Source organism: Vespula vulgaris, chromosome 2, assembly GCF_905475345.1.
Source record: "Vespula vulgaris chromosome 2, iyVesVulg1.1, whole genome shotgun sequence".
Classification (NCBI taxonomy): domain Eukaryota; kingdom Metazoa; phylum Arthropoda; class Insecta; order Hymenoptera; family Vespidae; genus Vespula; species Vespula vulgaris.
Window position 1 is genome coordinate 1,596,742 of NC_066587.1, and position 18,009 is coordinate 1,614,750.

Genomic DNA, 18,009 nt, shown 5'->3' on the forward strand with positions numbered 1-18,009 from the left:
AATTTCTAAACACATGCTTGTTACACATGTTATTAATATTTAAAATAGAATTTCCAATCTTGCACGCCTTACAAAAAAAAAAAAAAAAAAGAAAGAATCCATAAGATACTATTTATGACCAGAATTACAAATGTAGTTACGATTTTTATTCCGTGCATATGTATATGAGTGATGAGTGTAATGCTTGTATGAGATGTGTGCGTGTATTTGTTATACATATATATATATATACTGTTTTTACACTTTAATAGCATTATTTATCTATTACACGCATTCAAGATATAAGGCATTGTAACTTGCCTTTGTTATAATTCTATTGTTATAATACGATCTAATAATAAAAAATTCTTATTGTAAAATACAGAATTTGAATTCCTAAAAGGGACAATCCTTCATGTATGTATATCAATGCAGACAATAAATTATTACAAAAAATATGCCATCATTTGAATAACTGAAGAAAAAAAAATAAATAAATAAATAATAAAAACAAAAGAAACTAAAAAAACAGATCTGATGTAAAAAGGACATATTTTTATAAAAATTCGAATGTGTGAAAATATTTCATTCGTTCTTTGATACATATCATAAATATAAAGAATGTAGGTTAAGCATTTCCATTAAATATCTCACATAAAATTGTATAATTGAATATATTATTAATGCAATCATTTCGATGTATATACACAATACATCTTAATAAGTAATTATTAAACTTGATTATTAATTTTCTAGTACCAAGGTAGAACAGACTTTGATAATATTTTCTTTTATAAAAATTTCTATAATTTATTAATGATTATTATTATTATTCTTATCATTATTTTATTCAATAATCGTTTTTAATATAATTAGTGTTGTTTATTTATATGTTTTTATAAACTCATGATTACTCGTATATTAAAAATGACACCTCGGTACTAGAGATTATTATCGACGTGTCGAAATGTTTGGGAATGTATATAATATAAGCGTAATTTGCTGTAACGTAGTTACAAAATTCAGAATTACAATACATATATATATATATATTATTCTTTAATTATCGAAGTTATATAATTACCTGAGACCTTTAAATGTGTACTGTAGAATAACAATGTGTATTAAATAAACACGTAAAAAAAAAAGAAAAAGAAATGAACAGATTTACATTAGAATAATATTATTCAGAATCACAATACACACAAAGTATATATTTTGTTAATGTATATTTTGGATATATTAAATCAGTATAAAAATATTTTTGTAAAAAGAGGTTGTATTTTCCTCTAGTAATATTATTACATAGCATAAAACAATATATTTTTTATATCAACAAAAAGAAGAAAAAAAAAGAAAAAAAAATCATAAACGCTATCTAAACAAATGCCTATTGTTGCACAAAAACTCCCGTTTTATGTATCATACAATTCAAGATTAAACTATTCATTTTACATAACATACACTTTCTCAATTTTTTTATAAGGAAACTCTTCTTTGGTCTTTGGACAAATCACAATACCATTATTTTCTTGCGCCATTTTTTCCAAAGCCTATAAGATAAAATATTTATTATGCGAATTTTTACTTTTTATGCGAATATGCGCTTAAGGGAATATTTTTATTATAGCTTCAAATTGACTCACTTGTTCTCCATAAACATATCCATTTGGCATCATCATTGGTTGATTATATTCATTTAACGGTTTGCCACTAATACTACAAACAAGTCTTGATTGAGAACAATGAGCAAATGGTAATGGAGCTGCCAATTCATTAAGTGCTTCATTACACACAGGGCAACTAGGATTTCTGCCTTCTTTGTTTGCACTATAGCATTGAGGTGTCTTTAGTGCAGACAATCCTGCTTGCAATGCTACTGTAAATACACTTTGACTGGCTAATTGAAAAAGCCTATAGTTCTCGTGCCTAAATTGTTCTATTAATCTATCCCACCTAAAAATATCAATCGGTTACATATACATATTACACGATAATTACAACAAAACAATATACCTTTTTTCATCTAATAAGTCTTTGTACGGACTGAGATAAAGGTTAGCAGGAAATGCCAGTTGTCCCATACAACATTGAATTTCTTGTAACTGATAATCGTCATAATTTGCAAAACATTTCCGGGCATGTTTAACAGCGTCGAGTCTTCTATCCGCTCTTACTAATTCAATAAATTCTTGTACGCGTAAATTAAATTCCATTGTACTACCCAATTTTCTTAACTTAGATCGATTGTCATGGCACCAACCGATACACCTCGAAGTTTCGTGATTTGCTAGAGATTTTTCTACTTCTCTAGATACCATAAAAACATCTAAAAATTATACATCTTTTTTTTTAGCTAATAATCGTCTCTATCAAACTAATATAAAATATATAATAGATAATTATGTCATTTATTGTACCAATGTTTGTTAGATCTCTTAATTCACTGCTATCTGCTAATTTGGTCGCTGTTTTGTAGTAGCCTTTCCGAAGAAAATATTCTACCAGCATACGATCTAGTCTTTGCCTTCTCCATTGATTTACAGCACTCGGAGCTGTATTGGCATGTTCCTTTAAATGATCTAAACGTCTTTTACAAACCATTCCAGCTTGCAATTCTTCCGCAATAGATTCTTCTGCTTTACGTTTCAAAACTTGAAGTCTAGCTACTACGCCACCCAAGAGTCTAGTTATTTCTCCAGTGGCAACACCAGTTCCATCACCTTTCAATCCTTTTTCTAACTCATTCGTTGCAGTTTGAACGTGCGACACTTCCCTGTCTAATGTTTTTTGAGCTGAACGAAACTTTTTATTTAAAAGTTCGTACGGAACCTATATTACAAAAGAAAGAAAAAAGAAAAAAAAAAAAGAGAGAATACGTTAATAATTATTTCATCAAGATTTATATATGTAATATTCAAAAGTATAAATTTTATTATCAATTATTCACATATTTACCTTTAACGTTGGATGTTCAAGACTTTTCACGTCTGACATGTCGATTGATTTGTAAAAATGGCAAGTATAATTTTAAATAATGATTGTACCAGTCAGTTATGTTTATTTTACAATAAGACACTATGTAAGTACTGGTCCATTTCTTCGTACGATCAACACGTAAAATGTAAAAACACAATGACAAAGGAGAAAAACTTGTAACGAACATATGATAGAACGTCAGATTTGCATCTTTCTTTATAACGAAGAAAATATTATTTACATACGTTAGATATTTTTAAGCTGCGTTCTGAAAGAAACCATTAGATGTACAATAATATTATTATTTATTTTGTTTTTTTTTTTTTTTTCCCCCAATCAAACGTTACGAAATATTTCCGTTCTCTCCAAGATCGCAGCAGTAAATGCTTCAATATTTAGTACTAAAGCTTAGTCTGTAATTACAAAGTATTCTATAATGTCTACTTAGACCGTTAGATGACTCTACTAATCAAAAGGATACAAAATTTAATTGCATACTGATGTTTACATTTATATACAATAGATTATTTTATTAATATTATTTGTATGGTCAACAAGATATTTACATATTTCATTATTTAATATTAAATCGTCATTTGTGTTAATCACAGTTAAATTGCGCGATAATAATCGACAAAAAATGCAACTATATCCCTAAACAAGTCGGTAGCCAATCAAAACTTCTTATCACTTTTATAGCATTTAACTATTGATATTTCAAGCGCTATTAACATAACCTATTAAATTATTTTTACATTACAACAATTATACGTACTTTCTTAAATATAATATAATAATAATGTAAGACTTTTATCGATAAATCATAGATTTCGATTGTCAACCAATGAAATAGCGAGAATTCAAGTGTATAATCGACGATGCACTTTGTCTCGTTCTATTGGTCCATAAATCACAGAGTCTTATGTCAACCAATCATACGATGTAGCTTACCAAGATACATTTAATATTATCGTCCAACGATTTTCTATTAGAAAGTAATAAAGTAAAAAAGATGTAAAGGCTTGGTTTTCAAAAATTACAGTTTATAAAATTTAGACGATTCTGAGCACGCAAGATGGAGACTCCGTATCATTTTTACCGAAGGAAAAACGATGCAGTGGATAATACAACAATACGATATACTTTAATATTTATAGAATTTAACAAACATTTGAATATCTAAAACGTTTCGTTTTTTCGTTAGTACGTAGGGACAGAGATTAAGCAGAAATTTCTTCAATTTCGTAATAAAAATTTCTCAACATTAATTTTTTAAATAATATGATAAACATATGAAAGGCATAAAAAGGACGAGATAAGTGTGATGTATGTAAAGTGGAATATTTCAAGAATGTTTCATCGTTAAGAAGATTAACGTAAACTATTAACGTAATGAAATAATTCAATGGTATGCGATAAAAAGAGTGATATATCGAATTGATCGTCGATGTCGGCAGTTTGTCGTTGAATTTTGCTTAAATTTAAGCGTACAACCGTTCGGTATACTCGGTCGGGTTAGTTCGGGCGTGTCCGTGAGCGGTCGGTTGGTGACGGAGAGGATCGGTGGCGCGCGCGAGTCACTCGGGCGACCGGGGGCCGCCATTTTCCTCCAGCGAGGGAGAGTGTCGCGAGCGTAGTTCCGCGCATCGTCGGTTCTTCGCTTTTTTCCATTAAAACCGTTGAATCGAGATATATTTTGAAGAAACGATCGGGGCGTCATAAGGGTAGACGCGCGCGCGATCACAGTGTCCGCATTCGTACGATCGACACGGGGCTTCTTTACGGGGGGAGGCTCTCCGAAGTCGGCCGTGGACGACGCGAGAGCGGCGCGAACCGAGAGGAGAGCCGCGCCGCCGTGTGGACACCCCTCCGCGTAAAAGAGAGCGAGCTAGAAAAAGAGAGAAGAAGAAGAAGAAGAAGAAGAAGAAGACGAAGAAGAAGAAGAAGAAGGAAGAAGAAAGAAGAAGAAGAAGAAGAAGGAGAAGGACCGAAGCAACGCGAGAAAGGATACGAAGGAACACAGTGGTGAAAGAGTGAAACGATTTGTGTTATTCCCCCTATACCGTTGGCCCCTCTCACAATCAGTACAACCGGTGAAAACGCCACGAGTACGACGAAGAGTACGAAGGTGCCCGAGAAATATAGGAAGAGTCGCCTCCGACAGGTTAGTCGATGCGGCGCGGTCCCTTTTGCTCTTCTGTTCGGTCTACTTCCTTTCTTTTATTTTTCCTTCTCTTTCTTTTTGTTTAATTCCCTCCTCCCTTTCTCTCTCTCTTTCTCTCTGTATCTCTCTCTTTCTATCTGTCTCTCCGTCTCTTTCTCTCTCTCTCTCTCTCTCTCTCTCTCTCCATTCTATCTCCACTTTTTCTCTATCCTTCCTCGTTCCTCGGTGGACGCGGCCCGCGTAGTAGCACGGCGCACGCGGTCTACATACGCACCGCAGAGAATTCCGTGACTGCTCACGTTCTTCTCCTTTACGTACATTCTCCTTCTTCCTTCTTTACACGACTACGATTTTACCGATGTGTACACGTTGAATGTTGTTCATGCTCCTGCTCCTGCTCTTGCTCTTGCTCCTGCTAGTGTTGCTGCTGCTGCTGCTGCTGCTGCCCCTGATAATCGTACGTTCGTACGTTTGGACGCGAACGTGTGTGTGGGTGTGCGCCCGCTTCATTCCTTCTATTTCTCCTCCCCTCTTCTTCTACTCTACCTCCCATCCTCCATCCCCCCTCCCCGCCGTCCGTCCGTCCGTCCATCCGTCCACCCGCCTGCCTGCTTGCTTGCTTGCTTGCCTACCCTCCCGTCCTCTCCCTCCTCCTTCTCCCTCCATCTTTCTCTCTCTTTCTCTCTCGTTCTCTGCCACGCTCGCGTTCGTACGTGCGTATAGCGGCAACTGGCGGCACGATATGGCGGGAGACGCCGTGCCAGCAACGAGCCACGCGCCTTTCTTTTTATTCCTTCCATCGGGCCGGATTGGCCCGATTATCGTCCTCTCTCCTACTCTCTTCTCGTCCGGTCTCTCTTTCTCTCTTTCTCTCTCTTAGTCTGATCGACTACAACGGGGAACCACCACCACCGCGATAGGATTTCAGCGACACGTTTCAAAGTGCTCTCTCGACGCGGACCCGCGTTCTCGCCGTTCCGTAACTCTCTCGAAATACTTCAACGAGAGAAAGAGAGAGGGGGAGGGAGGAAGAAAGAGAGAGACACGTCTCTTGTCGGTCACAGACGCGTCTCTATCGCGTGGGGCTACGTAGGGTGAAAAAGCATTAAGGAAGGGTAGTTAAATCCTAACCTAGTACCTAGTACTTATATCGCTTCTATTCTCGTTTTATTTTTGTTTATTTCTTATTTTTCTTCTTTGCTTTTCTATCCTTTTTTCTCTCTCTCTCTCTCTCTCTCTCTCTTTTTGTTTACCGTGTTGTTTCTTTTGGAAATTCTTTTTTTCTTTTCTTTTCTTTTCTTTTTTTTCCTTTCTATTTTGTTTCTTCATTTTTCTTTTTATTTTTATTTATTTATTTATTTTTTTTTTTTTTTAATATTCCAAGTAACTTACGTCCTCTTCGTTTCACAACTTTTATCCTCGATTTAATCTTCTCAAAGAAAGATTTTTCCTTCTGTGTAAACGTTTGTAGGGAATCGTTTTGCTCTCTATGAACTGCTCGGCTATCATTGGTTGATCTTTGCCGGACGGTGATTGGATGGTCAGGACCCTACGGAGATCGACCAATTATGATGTAGCTTGGAGGATTTTTAGAATTAACCGCTCGACGAAACTGTCGTCGATTAGTTCGATCGTCTTGCATACTCGTATGCATTATGTATGTGTATATACATATATATATATACATACGTATTATATATTATTAAAAGAGTACCGATCGTGCGTTCGAACATAACATATTTTTCGACTAATGTATCCAATTGACCATCGCTGTTATAAATCATACGTTATGTTGTGCGTGCATGTCATACGGATGAGCGCCATTTCGGCGTTCAAACGTTTCTAAAACGTGTTCTTTATTTTTCCACACACGTACATTATCTCTCTCTCTCTCTCTCTCTCTCTCTCTCTCTCTCTCTCTCTCTCTCTCTCTCTCTACCCCCTCTCTGTTCGTTCATTCGTTTATCCAGCTATCAAAGTTACAAAGTATAACAATCATAATTTTTTCATGGACCATTTCGTTATCAGCATGTTTTATCGATTCGAAGAATGTGATAACCGACATTCGAAATCGCGTTGTATAAACAATCTTATGCGTTTCGATATCACGTATACATACATACATACATATATACATACTTATTTTAGCGTTCAACGATTGTCTACTTTTTTCTTTTCTCTTTTTATTCTTTCTCAATCCCTTTTAACGAGATTATGAAATCGTTTAACTGTTGTTCTTGCTTAGGAAAGAGAACAAATATTTGTTAAAAAGTTACGAACATACGTACGTACATATACGTACGTATGTATGTGTATATCGAATTAAAAGAAATGATTGTAAATTCATCAGAGATTAGGGTTATAGATAAGAGAGAAATTTGTGATGCTCGATAATAGTAATAATAGTATTAGTAAAATCAAAGTAGGAGAAATCAAACTGTAACATTTATCATTGATCTCTTCTCGGTGCTATTCATTTTGGAGATCCATTGTATGCATATATATACACACACAAGTATGGCGAATGTGTCGTGTCTCTATAAGAAAGAAAGAGAGAGGAGGGGGAGGAGAGAGAGAGAGAGAGAGAGAGAGAGAGAGAGAGAGAATGACCGCATCGATCGTGTCCATGGGTTTATGCACAGGAACGGTTACGTTGCTGCCTTCGTCTAGAGAAATTTCAATGTAACGACCTAAGTGGTGTCTACGGGAAGGAAGAAAAAGAAGGGAAATGGAAGAAGAGAGAAAGAATGAAAGACAGAGAAGCATGACAGTCTTGAACGTTGTAACAGGTGCCCCCCACTCTTTTAACAAAGTCTCTCTCTCTTTCTTTCTCTCTCATACACACACAACAAATACAACCTACTCACTCACTCACTCACTCACTAACTAACTCCTACCATTTCCATTCTCCACCTCCCACTCCTTGTCTATCCCCACCCTATTGCCTTCCCTCTATTCTAACTTGTCCTTCTCGTGTATAACATTCGCTGTCCTCTTCCTTTCGCCGCTACTTAGCCTCTTTATGTAAGCTAGCAAACTGACCTGACTTAACTATCCCGCGCACTGTAACCTACTGCTGCTGTTGTTCCTGCTGCTGCTGCTGCTACTGCTGTTGTTACACGTTGCTCCTTGGAATAGATTCTCGTCGTTCTACGGTCAACTACTTTTCTCTACGATAACAATAACAACAGAAGAACAACGTCCTCTCGATTTAAACAATCTACGTAATTCATTGATCTCTTCGTATTTATATTACCGATCGCAAATCGATTAATTTTCTTTTTTCTTTTTTCATTCAACGCAACGAATGTATTTTGATAGGATTTCGACAGAATCATTACGCCACGCTTATTGTTGAATTAGATCGATCGAAAGTTTTTAGGTTATTTTAAAAATCTTTTTTTTTTTTATTTTTTATTTCTATTATTATTTTTTTTTAAGAATCTTTTCGGTTAATTTTTCGACTTTCTGTTGTTTCGAATTATAGTATATTGAATTGTGTATAATAATATTTATTTGTCTTTCATCTAATTTATAACCTTTACTAGATTGTAAACAAATGAAATATCGTGTTACAAGAAAGCTCAATGAAGATCACCCACCGTTGACCGTCATGGCGCATTCATGTGAACGCGTTAATGGTTTTCTTTTCTCTTAACTTTCAAAGATTTGTAGCGTGATAACCGATTGACTTAGAAAATTATTCATTTATATACAGGATGGGTCAGAAATTCTTAAGTGGGCCATAAGTTCCTAGACCTTGTAGTTTTACAATCTGGAAAAAAGAAAACTAAAAAGATATGAAAAAGCTAACCTAAAAAGTCGCGAAAAAGAGTAATTCATACGTAAAATTAATTAAGAACTTTTCGTTCACTCTACACACATACGTGTACGCGCGCACACGTACACATATTGTATATAAAATGATTTTCTCGAGACATCTCGTACGTAATTCTATGATCTCGAGGTTTTTAAGTACTACTGTGCCATTGTTCGAGCTAAGAAATATGGCCGAAAGCGCAAGGTCAAGGACGCGGATCTAGAACTTTCCTTCTGGTATGCTTTGAACGATCTCAAAGTTGTCTAACATACGTAAGTTGGTAAAAGCGATATATATATATATATATGTATGTATATATATACACATACGTATATACATACTTAAACTTATTAGATTTCTACCTTATCTTCTCACATAGAGAAGGAAGAGAGATAGAGAGATAGAGAGAGTTGTTTTTGGGCCACTAACGTTGTACGAATATCTTTTCGTATAAGAGGGGTTGAACATTTTCAATGGTTACAAGTACCACTTTAATCCCATTTGTAGACTCTTTCCGATCGTGTTATGTATTTTTCTAACTTTTTATATGTATGTATATATATATATATACACACATATGTATATACATAGATACATACATACATACATATATACGCATTGTATATGCATGGGGACGAAGGAATTTCTGTCGATGCTAATTTTCGAGGAAGAGAGATAGAGAGGGAGGAAAAGAGTCATCTCTCTTCGTACTTTTCTTTAATAAAAAACTTTGCCTCGAGAAAGAAATCAAACTTCCCTGATGAAAGTTAAAACGGCGAACTTGTCTTTATACACCGTACATTGTTTTCCTACCTCTGTTACAAAAGTGAAACGATTTTTGATTCGCCTTGTTTAACCATTATTTTACAATTTTTTTTCTATTTACAAAACGGTTCGATAAACATTTATATATAATAACAATAACAATAATAATAATAATAATAATAATAATAATCGAAATGAGGAACAGAATAAATTACAGATATTATTATTAGATCGGACCCGAGTGTCACCACATTTATATATACACGCATATATAAATACCAAATAGTAACGATAATAATGAAACGGGTACACACATAACCCTCTTATTACATGGTACGGTTGAGAACACGATAAAAAAAAAAAAAGAAATTGCGGAATACCATCCCTCCTATAACAAGGTATTCCGAGAACACGCTTGTAATCACAACACCCTATATAATAATTGCATAAACTGTCCAATACACGAATACGTTAAGTACTACTATGCACGAAACAAAAGTGACTCTTAAAAGAATTTCAATGCTTTGACAAAGAATACATTCGTCTAATTTTTATTATTTTCGTAATACACATTCGTAGTTACATTCACATATATAAAACGAACGAATACGAATTAATCGCTAATGATTGGAAGGTTTAGTCAGAGTACGTGCTATCGTATCGAACGTCTAAAATTCTTACGAAGAATACATAAGGTAATATACAGTAATACAAAACAAAATGAATCCATCCATCCAAAAGATTTCTCCTACCCTCCCTTTTCATCGACCATATCGCATAAGAAAGTTTCTGGTATGTTTATTTCGTGTGCAAATCATCGGTATACTGTTGTGTGTAGGAAGAGGTTAATTATTAAGTAGAGGGTAGAGGGATAATGCGAAAAGAGGTGGTGGATGGTAGGAGGAAGGGAGAAAGGAGGGAGAGGGTAGAAGAGAGTAAAGTGGATAGCATATATCCATTCATTGTAAACAGAATGAGAGAGTGAGAAAGTCGAACGGTAAGCAGCAGCAATAGCAATAGCAATAGCAGGAGCAGTGTAGTAGTATAGTAGTAGTAGTAGTAGCAGCAAAAGCAGCGGCAGCTTCGGGATTTGGTTTGTCGAGAGAAGAGAAGTGAAGAGAAGAGAAGTGAAGAGAAGAGAAGAGAAGAGAAGAGAAGAGAAGAGACGAGACGAGACGAGAGAAGGATGAGACACGGCGATGGTGCAGGTTGCGACAGCTATTGGGCTAAAAGAGGGAGGGGTGGGGAGGGTCGTGTTGTCGGGAGGGGGAAGAGAGTGAGAGAGACGAAGTGAGCGGGAGGGGGTGGGAGGGAGGGAGGGAGAAGCCGAGACATCGATCGGGGCCGGCCATTGCTTGCCACGCTCCACTACTAGGAGTCAAGATGCCATATTCACTAGGAGGAACTAAACTCCCATGCAACCCCTCCCCCTCTTTCCTCCGCTCTTCCACGCATTTGTCCTAACCCGCTGTGCGGTTCGTCGTCGTCGTCGTCGTCGTCGTCGTTGTCGTCGCTGGGTGACTGGCTGGCTGGCCGGCGGCGGCGGCACTGGCGTGCCACCAGCAACATAACATCTTAAACGTGCACAGAGGGGTACCAGCGCAACAGCAATAGCAGCAGCAGCAGCAGCAGCAGCAACACACGCTCTCTCGCGCGCACACACGTTAAGCGTGACGCGATGGAGAGCAGTTCGCGCTGTTCACTAGGGAGGGGTAATGGGAAGGAGTTAGGGGGTAGGAGGAGGTTGGGGGGATTGCGCGTAGAATGGACTCTCGTGTTGTATTCTCTCTCTCTCTCTCTCTCTCTCTCTCTCTCTTTCTCTCTCTATTTTCTCTTTCGCTCTTGGTCTTTCGCTCTTGCTTTCTCGTTTGCTCTTCAAGCAAAATACAGTTACGTACCAATACATTTACGATAAACGAACGTCGTCGGTCGTTCTGGTTGGTGCTGCTCGCGGTTGCCGAGTGCGTCGCCCGTCGAAGAAGAGGAAATCGTTTTGTGTACACCTGGTACTCCCGCGAGGGCGTCGTATATAAACGCGCTTCTCCTTTCCCTCCTTCTCCTCCTCCATCTCGTCCTTTTTTCTTCTTTTTCTTCCTCTACTTCTACTTCTTCTTCTACTTTTTCTACTTTTACTTCTACTTTTTCTACTTTTACTTCTTCTAGTTCTTCTACTTTTACTTCTTCTTCTTCTTCTTCTTCTTCGATGTTTCTTATCAGCACACTTTTCAAACGCGGCAGGTCATAGGCCAAATACCGTAGTATAACTTCGTGCGGTTGAAGATCGTTGTTGAAATTATTATCTAAGAAAATGTTTCGTCGATAATATCGATCCTTGTTTCGAGATAAAACCAAAGTTATGATTCTATTTTCTCGTTCATTCATTCATTCATTCATTCATTCATTCATTCATTCCCTTCTTCGAAATTAATGTATACTTTAATAGCACAGCAAACACACGGAGGGAGAGGAGAGAGAGAGAGAGAGACAGAGAGAGAATCTTCTCTTTTACAATACAATAGAAATTTCTTATTCTAACTAAGTACAGCACACGATTGAACACGAGAAGAAAAGACATATTGAAAAGATGAGTTTAACGCTTTTTTTCCCTTCTTCCTTTCTTCTTCTTCCTTTTTTTTTTCTTTATTTTTTCTTTTTTCTTCCCCTCTCCTCCCCGAAAGAAGAAGACATTCTTATTCTCATCGTATCCTTCTTTCGATTATAAAGTCAAATTCTTTTTCTTCTTCTTCTTCTTCTTCTTCTTCTTCTTCTTCTCTCACCTTCACGAACGTTTTCACTACCGTTGGCAGACTTCATCTCCTTACGAAGATGGATAACGCTTCGTCCTTGAATAAAACGGTCGACGTTAGGGGCGTCGACCAATACGAAAACGAGCACCACCGAAAGCGTTGGATTACTCTTCTCACTCCTGATCCTTGACGATCCTAGTTATGACCGTCGCCATAAGGGAAAGGAAGAAGGTTCTCCCCTCTCTCTCTCTCTCTCTCTCTTCCTCCCTCTCCCTCTCTCTCTCTCTTTTTTTTACGAAACCCCTTGATCGTTTTTCTAAACCTTCTCGACGTTTCAAAATCTAAGGAAACGAAATGTACTTTTCGTGTACTTCCTTTAATCGGTCTATTAAGAAATTTCCCTTTTTCATGCCACGTATACATACATATATACGTATATGTATATGTTACGCGCGCGCACGTGGGTATGTGTGATGTGTATATTCACATATGCACGCACGCACATAAACATACGCACACATAGGTTCTATATATGAAACTACTAACTTGAAAGCTTTGCCACGTTGCAGTTTGCGGTGGATATCGTACTTCACGTACTCGTGCGAGACACGCGGTGCGTGCAAGTAACGAAACGACATTAAAGTCGCCTAACGTTATCGCTTTCACTCGCGTGCCTCTCTCTCTCTCTCTCTCCTTCTCTCTTTCTTTTTCTTTCTCTCTCCCTGCGTCGAGATTTCTTCGGATCGTTTTTCCCCCTACGACTAAAGATAAGAGATCTTTACATGAGATGCCTATGTTATTTCAACCACTTGTTATCGAGTTGATTCTTTCTCGTTATATATAAAAAGTTCATTCACAGTCTCGATTATTTTCTCAAAATTTCGAAAATGTTGTAACAACGACAATAACAATATTAATTGATCGATCGATCGATCGATCGATCTCTTTCCTTATCACGTCAATAATTAAAAATAAATATCTTCGAAGTGAGAAAGAGAAAGAGAAAGAAAAAGAGAAAGAGCTTCGGGCAACAAAAACAAGAAAGAAAATAAGTAAAAGTAAAAGAAGAAGAAGAAGAAGAAGAAGAAAGAGAAGAAAATTACTCGTAAAACACAGTAGTTACTCTTTCGGTTCAAGAATGGCGGGAAGATGATGGCGAAGACCGTGAAAAGAAAGAAACGGAAAAAACAGGAGAAAGAGAAAGAGAAAGAGAAAGAGAGTATATGGTGAAGGAATGAACGCACAGGTGTACATACGTGTGGGATAGAGAGAGAGAGAGATATAGGAAGGGTGGGGGGAGGGAGGGGAAGAAGAAGAAGGAGAAGAAGGGAGAAAGGAAGGAAGGAAGGAAGGAAGGGCCAGGCGTTGGAGAGAACCGAAGTTTCGCTTTAGGAGTAGAGAACTTAACTGAGTTAACTTTGCTGCCGAGCCAAACTTTCCGCCAACTTTAAGTAGTTGCCGTTCTCCAGCACCCTCTCCCCCTCTTCCTTCTCCCTTTCCACCTTCATGGCCGTTCGCTCGTTTCTCTGCAAGAGGTGCTGCAGGAGAACCAGTGAAGGGGGGGGGAAGTGGTAGTAGTAATGGTGGTGGTGATAGTAGTGGTAGTAATAGTAGTAGTAGTAGGGAACGCAGAAGGTACAAAATGCTTCCACCCTTTCCTCGTCATCATATCCCTCTTTTCTCCTCCTCACCCTTCAAGGGTCCTACTTCTACGTTTGGCAAAGATTCTCGAGAAAGTAAAAAAAATATATATGTATATATATATATATAGAGAAAGAGAGAGAGAAAGATTGTGTCCAGCAATTTCTTCTCGAAATCTTCGAGAGATCGTTGTAATCGTGCACCGATGATACATTTCAAATTTCAACATACGCTCCCGCCATTGGCGGGCGCAAAACCGACGAAGATCCCACAAAGAAGTAAACTTTCTTTCTCGAGGGCGAAGAAAACTTCAGGAAGGAAGGAAGGAAGGAAGAGTGGGTGGGAGGATGGGTGGGTTGCGTTAGTATATGTGTATGTAGGTAGGCCATACTCCGAAAAGTTTCGTGAAACAAATCCTCTTATGCATGAGTGTCTCTCTCTCTCTCTATTTTTTTTCTCTTTCTTTTTCTTGTACGTACGTACGTATGTGTGATATATTTTTTTACGGTTCTATTTTTGTTTGTTTTTTTCTTTCTTTTTCACTTTTTTCGTTTTCTTTTCTTCTTCTTCTTCGTCTTTGTCGTAGGAGAATAGTAAGAAAGATCCATAGATCCATTCTAGTTTTTTCTTTTAGACTTTTCATTTCTTTGAAATGAATAATAATAATAATAATAATAATAATAATAATAATAATAATAATAATAATAATTGTGTGCATCGTCTATCTGACGCGTTACTATGTAAATAGTTTCACCTTGAACTTTTGTTCTCTAAATGTTGCAACACGTGGTACGATACTTTGCAGTAAATAAAATTTTTCTTGTTTTTCTTTTTTTTTTCTTTGTCTTTTTTTTTCTTTCTTTTATAAATTCCGAAAAATTTATTGCTGCGATTCTTTAGGTTTTTCATTTTTTTTATTTATTTATTCACTCATTTTTCATTTTTATTTTACTCTTGTTGTTACCGTTCACAATCTAATATAGTTAGTATAATATTTATATCAAAGAAAAATATCTATCGCAATTAAAAGAAATATTATCACCGACCGATTAGAATCATAATAAATTCTCAAACGCGTGTCATAACAGTCTCGCGTGATAGCATCTATATGCAAGAGCCTTTCGTAGTTACCCTAATCTTGGACACGTATCGATCGAAGCTCACGAGTATCTCTCGAGATATAGTAGAGATATACATGGAAATAATAGGCGATAAAATGTATCTCAACTAGGAGGAAATTGTATGTGTATGTGTATGTGTGTGAGAGAGAGAGAGAGAGAGAGAGAAAGAGAGAGAGAGAGAAAGCGAATCTCCAAGTTTAACGTCGTCGTAATGACGACGATTTTTTGCCTTGCGGAAGTTATCACAGGGGGATAAAAAAAGCTTACGCGATTATTTTGCGAGGATGAGGGAAAAAGAGAGATAGAAAGAGAGAGGGAGAGAGGGGGGAAGGGTGGCACGGTCGTTTGAATTTCACGTGTCACTAACAAAAACCCAGTCACTTCGCTGAGGTAAGTTTTGAAACAAACTTTACTTTATCGTGGCTCGATTGTAGGGAGTGAGAGTGAGTGAGTGAGTGAGAGAGCGAGAGAGAGAGAGAGAGAAAGAAAGAGAGAGCCGGGAGGACGAGTTTCCCTCTCCCTTCCCCTCCCCTCGTCACCCCTCCACGATTCTCAGCCAAGTAAAGTTGCTCCCAGGTTAGACAATAATTGGATAACTTCGCCCTCATAGCACCCCGCCACCAGCTCGACTTCAATCCTCTCCCTCCCCCTCTTGCTCCTTCTCCTTCTACTACTATTTGTACTCAACCCCTCTATCTACCTCACCCTTCCCGCGCGTGCTCTCTTTTCTTCTCTCTCTCTCTCTCTCTCTCTCTCCTTCTCTCTCCCTCCTTCTTCCTTCTTGTTCACCTAGCTCTCCTTCTCCACCTTCTTATCTCTCCATCCCCTTATTCATCCGTTCAACTTGTAAAACTCTGTTGCACACTGTGAGATTAAAGCAAAAGGGTTGAATTTAATCACTTAAACCAAGTCGACGTTGAGTCGAAAGAAATTTTGGTGACAAAATTTTACTAACTTTACTCTCTCTTTCTCTCTTACTCTCTCTCTCTTATATGGATGGATTAAGAGAGAGATAGGTTTAGGTTAAGTTAGCTTAGGTTACGTTAGGTTAGGTTAGGTTAAGTTACGTTAGGTTATGTTAGGTTTAGTATAGTTTAGTTTAGGCTAGGTTAGGTTAGGTTAGGTCGGTGGAGATGAGTAACGCGAGCGTTAGAAACGTGGACGTGGTTGTATATAATGCAACGCAGCATAAATGCTATGAATGTCACATGGAAATGGAAAGAGGGTCAAAGGACAACTCAAAGTATATAATCAATTTTTTTTCTTTCTCTCCCCCTTTTTTTTTAAGTGTTCTTTTCTTAAGGGGTTGCTTTTTCTACTTTTCTCTCTTAACACTTAACACTCTCTAAATGAATACCATTATGATAATATCTTTCTCTCCCACCCTCTCTCTTTTTTTTACGTGTAATCGACAAAGCGCGCGCGCCACATGTACCGAAATCACGGTTCTCGAGATAAACGACGAAGTGCCTGTGGAGGAGAGGGAGGGGGTGAGATAGGGGTATGAGGGGGGGAGTGACTCGGAGCATAGTACGTGGTCGTTAACGTTTATAGCTAGTTACGAATGATAGTCGTGTAGTGGTAGGGAGTAGTATATATGTATATGGTAAATACGAGGTTCTGCTTGATTCTCTTTTTTTCTCTTTCTTGCACTTTCTTTCTCTCTCTCTCTCTCTCTCTCTCTCTCTCTCTTTCTCCTTTAACTTGCTTCCTCAAATGCATCCGTGACTTCGTTCCTCGGGTTAAACTTCACGTACGCGTACATTGTATGATATATACGCTGCCAGCTGTCGAACAAGGACTTAATCTCTTCGCCTCTTCCCTCTCTTTCTGTCTGTTTCTCTCTCTTCCTCTCTTTCGCTCTTTCTTTTTCTCCGTTCAACTCTTTCTCTGTCTCTTCTCCTTTTGATGATATGAGCTCGGGTTTTCGCTGAGTTGGCACAACATGTGCCCAAGTCAAAGTGCTTGGGTTTGCACTTCGCGTTAGTATCGCATCCTCGCTTTCGCTGAGGCCAGCATCAGATCTCATTTTGTGTAGCCTTCTCTCTCCGCGCGGAAGCTATGTAGTACGTATTCTCCGATTATGCGCGCGCGTATGTTGACCTACGGATTCGAGCGAAACTCAGAAGTCTTCTCTCTCCCCCTCCCACTCTTCCCCCACTCCTCTCTCTTTCTCTCTCTTTCTCTATCTATCTATCTATCTCTCTCTCTCTCTCTCTCTATCCTTCAAGCGGTGCGTTGTTCAAGCACGATGCGTGTGAAAACGGTGTAGGGTTTATCGATGCACCTTTCTTTCGATTATCAAAATTCTAGGTTAGTTTTGATTTCTTTTTTATTTTTGCTTCTTTTTTTCCCCATCTAATACCGATTATCGATAAATATCGATAAGGAGGAATATCGATAAATTGATTAAAAAAATCCGAAAATATCCAATCCATTTATCGTTGAAAAAGTTTATTTGTATTACAAAAGTGTATATCTTTTTTATTTTTCTTTTTTATTTTATTTTATTCTTTTTTCCTATTTGTTTGTTTGTTTTTTTTTTTATGTTACCTCATATGTAATTATCGTTTGAGTAACAATTTAGTCTTTGTATGAATAACATAAAAACGAGGGATTTTATGCAACGGTGTAAACATTTCAAAAAGTTTGTCCTTGAATTTATTGGCCAATGCCAAAATAATTTTCAAGTGAGAGTAAATGAGAGAAGGAAACGGAGAGACAGAGAGAGAGAGAGAGAGAGAGAGAGAGAGATTATTCGAAACGATCGTTGTAACGTTTACGTTTCCTTTA

At 37.6% G+C, this 18,009-nt stretch overlaps 2 protein-coding genes across 7 annotated transcripts in view; one reads left to right on the forward strand and one right to left on the reverse strand.

Annotated features, from left to right (window-relative positions):
• Positions 1-1,238: 1,238 nt before the first annotated feature.
• Positions 1,239-3,373, reverse strand: LOC127061420 (E3 ubiquitin-protein transferase MAEA). The gene is made up of 5 exons (XM_050988262.1): positions 2,938-3,373; positions 2,400-2,811; positions 1,996-2,308; positions 1,626-1,935; positions 1,239-1,532 (listed from the first exon to the last, which is right to left on the reverse strand). Exons 1-5 carry the CDS (start codon positions 2,974-2,976, stop codon positions 1,431-1,433), a joined length of 1,176 nt encoding a protein of 391 aa, XP_050844219.1. The 5' UTR covers positions 2,977-3,373; the 3' UTR covers positions 1,239-1,430.
• Positions 3,374-4,315: 942 nt separating this feature from the next.
• LOC127061416 (C-terminal-binding protein) overlaps positions 4,316-18,009 on the forward strand; it is a 30,998-nt gene continuing 17,304 nt past the window's right edge. For 2 of the 6 annotated variants that reach the window (XM_050988249.1, XM_050988250.1), the window contains exon 1: positions 4,317-5,122. The gene's annotated coding sequence lies outside the window, so the exon portion shown is untranslated. Of the gene's footprint in view, positions 5,123-18,009 lie in introns of all 6 variants that reach the window. The other 4 variants (XM_050988247.1, XM_050988251.1, XM_050988243.1 and 1 more) reach the window with 4 other exon arrangements.

Excerpts from the sequence above, each read along its gene's own strand:
- LOC127061420 (XM_050988262.1), bottom strand. The coding sequence starts at position 2,976 with ATGTCAGACGTGAAAAGTCTTGAACATCCAACGTTAAAG. Across the intron at positions 2,812-2,937 it reads TTGAACATCCAACGTTAAAG|GTTCCGTACGAACTTTTAAA; the intron begins GTAAATATGTGA and ends TTTGTAATATAG. Across the intron at positions 1,936-1,995 it reads GACTTATTAGATGAAAAAAG|GTGGGATAGATTAATAGAAC; the intron begins GTATATTGTTTT and ends TGATATTTTTAG.